The following is a 7,604-nucleotide window of genomic DNA, read 5'->3' as shown; positions in this document are numbered from 1 at the left end:
TACCAGAGCTCAGCAACGTAGAGGACTATGAAAATGAGGATGGCAAGATAGAGGTGTGGAAAGAAAGGAAAGCCTAGAAAAAGAAAAATGGGGCTGATGTCCTTTCCAAATCTACCATCTCATGTTTCTTCTTATTAATTTCTCCATCCTTTCTCCTCATATTTTAAGTTTCTACTCTGGTCTCTCTGGTGCCTCTATAGTCTGGTGAATTGAAAGAAGTATGAGGTTCAGTAGGCAGAAAACCAGAGTGCCAGCTCCATCACCTTCTAGCTATGTAATCTTAAACAAGGAACACTAAAATTCAGTTTCTTACTTTACACAATGAGGATAATAATATGTCATCCATAATGTTACATATGATGGCATACATCAAGTAAGATGAAGTATGCCAAAGAATTTTAAGTGTTAAAAGAAAAAGAGAAAGATCTCATTATGTGTAATTCCTATATCTTAAGTAGGGAAACACTGGTTTTAGATGTTACAGATTAGGGTGTAGCTAAAAACTAAAAACTATAAATCAGATGGTATGTTTAAAGGAAGTATAAATAGCATTGACCTAGGAATAAATGTGGTCTCAAAACCAATGGTAAATAGCTCTGGGATACTGGACAAGTTTTCCCATGTCTTGATTTGAATGATTTGAGTTTTCATCCAGTTGTAAGATGTTCTGACTTTAGAAAAACATGCATATCAATTTGTTTGCACTTATAAAATTACACTTTAAAAAGAGATCTCTACATAGAGGTCACTCATTACAAATTTGAGAGAAGCTGTGATGCTTGAGGGAATTCTGATAACTAGTGAAGTAGAGCTCTGGTAGCATAGTGGCTAAGGCACTTACTTGACTGCTCACCAGATGGCTGGCGGTTCAAACCCATCAGCCACTCCTCGGAAGGAAGGTTGGGCAATCCTACTTCCGTAGTGATACTCCCTCAGAAACCCAAGCAGGGGTCGCTATGAGTCAGGGCTGACTCGACGGCACATAACAACAACAACAACAAAGTGAAGTAGAAACTCATTTGACATGTGAAAGAGCCAATGAGCTGGATGATAGGAGAGAGACAAATATGCTCAGACTCTCCTCTCCTAACTATTCCTATTAATGCACTGCCATCGAGTCTATTCAACTCATAGTGACCCTCCTTGGGTTTCCGAGGCAGTATCACTACGGAAGTAGATTGCCCAACCCTCCTTCTGAGGAGCGGCTGGTGGGTTTCAACCACCAGCCTTCTGGTTAGCAGTCAAATGTCTTAAGCACTAAACCACCAGAGCTCCTAACTATACCTATTAGAAGGCTAATATCAAAATATCAGAGAAAGGAATTGGAATCATGTGGAACAAAAAGCTAGTCAAGAGGGCAAGACAGCCTAATACAGCCCCCATCTAGCCAGTTTCTATCTCCTTTTAGAATAGCATAAAAAAGGGGGCTCCGATTTCAATAGAAGAGATTGAGCTCAGATTTAAGGAAAAATTTCCTGACTACTGAGAGATACAAAGAATTTTGGGGAATTACCTTCGATGAAGCTTTTAACAGAACAAGTGGCCAATTATGTATCCTGGGTTAAGTGTGTTCAGAGACAGAGGCATGGACAGAATGACCTTTTGATGATCTGTTCTCACCTGTGTTCTTTTTATCCTTTGACCATGCCAGTTTACTACTGCGCAACATGCCTGCTTTACGCACAACAACACAATAGCTGCTTCCAGTTACCTTGGCAGTTTACATGTTGTCATGCTGCCCATTTTTTCCCAGCTGGCACAATAGAATCCAAGGTGTAAGTACTGTTTTTACAGATTCTTGCATGTTCCATGCTGGTATGTGATAATCACTTCACATTGCAGTCAGCAAAGAGGAGGAAATGAAACCCTCTCTGAATTAGAGACTAGAGTGTTGTGTTTTACCCTCATTGGCAGCCAAAAGCCAATTTAAGACTCTCTGAAAAACCAAATTTACTGGGGGAAAAAAATGTGGGTACCTCTTTAATCCTCCTTAATTCACTTAAGGACTCAAATCAGTGCTTGCTAAGGGAGGAAAAATTGATGTGGGCTATGTTTTATGCAGGAGCTCTGGTAGCATAGTGGCTAAGACACTTGCCTGCTAACCAGAAGGCTGGAGGTTCAAACCCACCAGCCACTCCTCGGAAGGAAGGTTGGGCAATCCTACTTCCGTAGTGACACTGCTTCGGAAACCCAAGGTGTTTTATGTATCATTTCAGCTAGTGAAAAGAGGGAGTGGGAGAGTTCATCCAGTTTGCACTATTTCTGGCCAGATTCCTAAAAGTCATCAGGATAATAATCATAAATTTTTGTTGAGTGCTCACCATGTATACAAAGCACTATTCTAAATTCTTTGCATGAAATGATTGATTTCATCATCACAGCAATCTGATGAGACCCAGATAGGTTAAGCAACTTGCTCACAGTAACACTTCTACCAAGTCCAGAGCTGGATTTAAAACCAGGCCATCGGACTCCAGAGCCTCCTTAGCTCTCACACTCTTTGGACAGAGACACAGATGCAGACCATCCTCAGAGAAGTGAACCTGGGATTTGCCTCCTCTTGCCTCTCTTCTTCCTCAGTTCTGACTTCCATGCTATTATGGGACCACACATTTCAGCTGAAAGTAACTTCTCAAGAAGAGAGATCCATAAACCAAACCCACCAACGTACACCATGCCAGAAGTCAGCTCAGTTCTCCCCACAACTCACTGGTACTCCAATCCCACAGTCATATTGTAGGCTATCTCCTAGACAATAATTATTCTCTCTCACTGGGCCAAGAAGTCAATAGAAGATTTTTTTTAAAAAAGTATCCAAAATAAATCATTTGCTAAAAATGTTTTCACACACCTGGGAGCTCTCTTTTGAGGTGATAAAAAACAACCAGGGAGTCATCACCATGAATAATGCCTTGGGCTTTCACTAGGAATCAGTAAAGCAAGGAGAACTCAAAAGGGTCCATTATCCCCCTTGGTTCATAATTGGGCATTGTGATTAATCCATTTATTTGCTATTCAGGTGAACACCCCATGGTAAGAATCAGTAATTGCTGAATATTGAGTAGGTACATGAATAACCAAAATGTACCCATGCTTTTAGTGGCTACAGCATCTTGATTCTCAGAATCTCTGCTCATTTTGCATTTTGAAGACACACAATAGCACAAGTGTGGAAGACAGGAGCCCCAATTTTCAGAAAGTCATGAGTGATTTAAACCTGAAGGCTCATGAGCTTGGCCATAATCACGTGAATCAATTCAGTCAACAATGGTTGACCATTTACTGTTTGTTAGACACAGTGCTAAACACAGAGGATATCAAAAGCAGTTCATAATCTAACTGGAGAAATAGATACATAAACAATCATCTTGCATTAGAAAAAGTGAGAGGCAAGTGTTAGGAAGCACATAATAGGGAGCAATCATTCTCCCTGGGAGTGAGAGATAAATGCAAATCTGGGAAGACTTTTGAGAGAAAGTGACATTTGAATTGGGCCATGGAGGTAGAGGAAGATGTTTTCTAGAGAGAAGGGGAAAAGAGCAGCACAGGCAAAGGGAATTATGCACAAAGGATGCAGGCATGAAGTCAGTGATCTTCCCAGAAAATTTCATGGGGCATAAAGGTCTGTACACTAGACGGAGGAAGTCAGGCTTTACCCTGTAGGCCATAGGGATATTTCTAAACAGTTGTCTGGTTATGCACAGACTTATGCTTCCATAGCACAATTAAGTAGTGATGATGAGGCTAGCTTAGAGATGAGGATCAACTATTCAGAGTCTACTGCCTTAGTGAGGACAGAGGGGAAGATGAACTGCCTCTAACATTGTTGGGGGGGAGGGGGCTGAAACAGAGGTTTGGACTGAAGGCTTTGCAGACATTTCGAAGACCACCTCAGAAGTTTCCTGATGAGACATGAGAGCAAGGGAGAAAGAGAAGAGACTGATGGGGGAGGGGGGTCGTGGTGATGCCTTAAACTGAGGCAGAGAAGCATATGGAAGGGAGCCAGGGGAAGCATAAATGGAACTAACCTAGCTGTGCGTTTCCTCTGTGCAAGGAGCTGCCCCAGCATTTCCTTATAGCCTACACCTGTTCTATACCATAAGGAGAATCAACTCAAGGTAGCAGGTAAGGGAACTGAGGTCAGAGCAGTGACATAATGCACCAAGGGCCACTCGGGGCCAACCATGCCTGCAAAGCCTGTGTCTGTGACACCTCACTGTTATAGCTCCCTACTTCCCTTTGTCAGAGAGGCTTTGGTCACAGTATATTTTTATTTTTCACTTTTTCTTTCCTGCCCAACAGAGTATCTTTCCCTACATTTACCTTGTGAAAGAGTCCCTCATCCCATCCTCCTTGTCTGCAAAACCTCCACCATTGCATCTTTCCTCTTCAAAGTATTCTTCCCCCACCCATTCCCACTCCTCACCCACTCCCATTCTCACACGGATGGCATTCTTTTGGAAATAATAAGTGTAGGTCAAAGAGAAATGCATCTGAAGTGGAGCCATCTGTATTCCAAATGTGACTTGATCATTAACAGACCAGGGGACTTTCAGACATTGGTGGCCCTCTCAGCCTCTGTGTCTTCACCTATAAAATGGTGGTGGTGGGGTAAATACTAAACTTTGCTTATCTCACATGATTATTTTGAAGATGAAATGTGATAAAGAGCTTGCAAATAGCATCAAAAGGCTGAAAAATGCACTACAGGATTATCTGGATTATGTAGCCCTATGGGAGCTCCTTGAAGGCAGGGACAGAGTGGTTCTCATCTTTGGATTTCTGGTACCCAGTAGTTCCTGGTACAGTCTCAATGCTTAATAAAAGTGTGCTGAATGAAGAGTAAGGACCACTACCATCACCACCAAAGGCCTCCCCCAAAACATTCACAGGCGCCCTTGGCTTTCTCTCTCATCATAAATGCAGGCAAGCCCACAATACCCCATTTTTGGTGGAAATACTGCTCTAGTGCTGTTTTATTCCAAAAACAGCCGGTTCCTGGAGGGAAACCAAGTGATTGTCACGCTGCCTGGATGCCTCCACTGGGCACAGTTCTCGAGGGAAGTTGCTAAGAATTGAACCCCCAGACTCACTCCCCACCAAGGAGCTCAGCTGGGTCTTCCCCTTCCTCAGTTGCCTTTGTACCAGGCTCACGGAGTGTTTTTTTTTTTTTTTTTTCTTCCAGAGCTTGGTCTCCTCTACTGCTGTTTTCATTGATGCCTTGAGCAGAGCTGGCATGTGCAACTGCTAAGAAGGGGGAGCTCAGAGCTGCGGGGGAAGCAAGTAAAAATAGCCTGGCGCGCGTCGCTCTGCCTGCCCCGGACTGCTTTAACCCCCGCCGAGTTGGGGAGCTCAGCAGGCGCCGCCGCAAACTGCAGAACCTGGCAGGGGTCTGCACCTAGACCCCGCGCAAATGCGGGAGGTGCCCAAGCTAGAGATCAGCGAAAACTTTTTTTTTTTTTTTTAAGAAATAGAGCGCAGAGCGGGGTGAGGAGATAAGGGAAAAGCTCTTTCTCGCTTCCAGGGCTCCAGCCACCTGGCTGCAGGAACTGCTACGTGCCTGCTTGCCCAACGCTTTTCAGAAGTGTGGCCGTGACTCTGAGCTATTTTTAGAAACCTCTTCAGCTGGTGGGCTACATAGGGCGGAGAGCCAGGGGATTGGTAAGGTTGGCTCTCTGCCGTGATATCTTCGCCTTGCACTAACCATCAGGTGGGGGTAGGGAAGAGCAAGTGGCGAGGGAACCACACGCACGCAGGCTGTGCCCTAAACTCAAGGAGACGGCGATAGCTACTGAATGCCCCACTGCTTTCGAGCCCCAGAGTGTGTTCGTTTCGAAACTGACAGTTGCCAGATACACACTGCTTGTAGTGTCAGAGTGGGGTTCTTTAAAGCTTTGCTGCCTATGATGTGGGGAAGGGAATAGCTGCAGGGTTAAAATCACGAGGAAAGAAAGATGGGAAGGGTCTCTGTATCTTTTTGCATTCCAGCAAGACAGAGGAACAATCCCAGCGCCACACCCCCATCCCCGCCCCATGCTGCATATGGGTAACCATATGTAAAATGTACGGTAGCCCCACCAGACACCCGGCTATTAATAGAACCCAGGAGTTTGCTCTCTGTGCCTTGTTTCTACCACCGATTAAGGGATGATCTTCACACACATGCCCCACTCCGCCCCCACATCGGTGCAGTTTCTCCAGGAAGGTAAGGGGGTTGCCCGTGTTGATGCCCTTCATGACTACAGATGTCCAGAGCCTACAGACTAGTCCAGTTGTAATGACAGAGAGATCAGTGCAAGGCGAGGGAACACGACCCCGATTCTTGGGTCGCAAAGCCCAACAGGGCTCTGCGGCTCGGGGCCAACTCGAGAGTAGAGAAAGGGCAGCTATTGGGCTGTCAAAGGCGAGGGGGAAGAAAGCAGTTTGCGGAGCTAGAGCCATCTTCTTAATAGCTACTGCGGGATGAGTGGTTGAAGACCCATTTCTCTCTGCAGCCGGCAGCGCGTAGCCCCCACCACCCGCGCGGAATTGGCTGCAGCAGGGTGGGTGCTGTCCCTGGTGCTGAAGGGGGCCGCGGCCCCTGCACCCTCCTTGGGTTTAGCGTCCCCGAAGCGGCTCTAACATCCAAGGACTGCAGACTTCTCCCCTGCCCGGATCAGAGCGGGAAAGATCCGTCAGTGGTGCCCCAAGTCCTACCCTCAGCTCGGCTTGGCCCTCGCGACCTGGAACTCTGCGCGGTGCTGCGGGGACCAAAAGCTCAGGGACTGACTCGAGCTTGAAGGGTAAAGCCCAGGCAGCGACAGGAGATGGTCAAGAGACTGCAGGGAACATACCTGGCTCCGGGATCACCCAACCCAGCTCTGCACAAAGCCGGGACCCAGGAGCCTTAACGGAGCCCAGATGGGAGGGTAGGGTGCGCGGCTGCCCAGGGTTTGGGACTTGGGGGAAGGAGAAGCGAGCAGCGGGTGGCAAGAGAGGGTGATGGGGTGAGAGCGACTCTTTTGCATTTTCAAGAGGGAGGGGACATGAGACATGCACTGTCTTCCTCCACCACACACACACACACACACACACACACACACACACACACGGCCAACAGAAGCAAGCGGGATAGAGCTGGTGGAAAGTTTGGCACTAGGTGCTGAGCAGCGGCGGCGGTGGCGGCGGCAGCAGCAACAGCGGCGGCGGCGCGGTGGTCCCGGGTGGGTGGCCGGGGTCGCCGAGAGCCCCGGCTCTCTCGCCTCCTTACCTCGGTGTTCTCGGCAGCGTTCTCCGCCATTTTCCTCCTTAGGAGCAGGCAGCGGGAGGAGTGTTTCATGCCCATAAGAGCCAGCAAGGGTTTGGTGATACAGAGATAGTAGAGAAAGAGAGAGCTGGTGTAGCTTTAAAAAAGAGGGAGAGAGAATGGGGAAAAAAATAAAATAAAAAAACACCCCAACCCAGCCCCTCTGCTGGAGCGTCAGGCGATACAATCAACCACGGTTGAGTCTTTTCTGCAGTCTCCACTTTGTTTTATTTTCCTCCCTTCTCATCTGCTTCGGATTCCTTCACACTTTCAAGTTCTTCTCGCGCACCCGACCCCCTCCCCACCCGTCTCCTCCCGC

General features: G+C 47.1%; 1 protein-coding gene across 1 annotated transcript in view; it reads right to left on the bottom strand.

The window, feature by feature from the left end:
* The window catches only part of PRMT8 (protein arginine methyltransferase 8), a 194,194-nt gene extending 186,870 nt beyond the window's left edge, over window positions 1-7,324 (bottom strand). The window contains exon 1 of the mRNA XM_007937071.2: window positions 7,250-7,324. Within this exon, the coding sequence (XP_007935262.1) occupies window positions 7,250-7,324 (75 nt within the window). The remainder of the gene's footprint in view (window positions 1-7,249) is intronic.
* Window positions 7,325-7,604: the final 280 nt, after the last annotated feature.

This window comes from Orycteropus afer, unplaced genomic scaffold (assembly GCF_000298275.1).
Source record: "Orycteropus afer afer isolate SDZICR_OR568_19922 unplaced genomic scaffold, OryAfe1.0 scaffold00040, whole genome shotgun sequence".
Taxonomy (NCBI): Eukaryota; Metazoa; Chordata; class Mammalia; order Tubulidentata; family Orycteropodidae; genus Orycteropus; species Orycteropus afer.
Note: the sequence above shows the minus strand (reverse complement) of the source record. Positions and strands in the feature narration are given on the sequence as shown.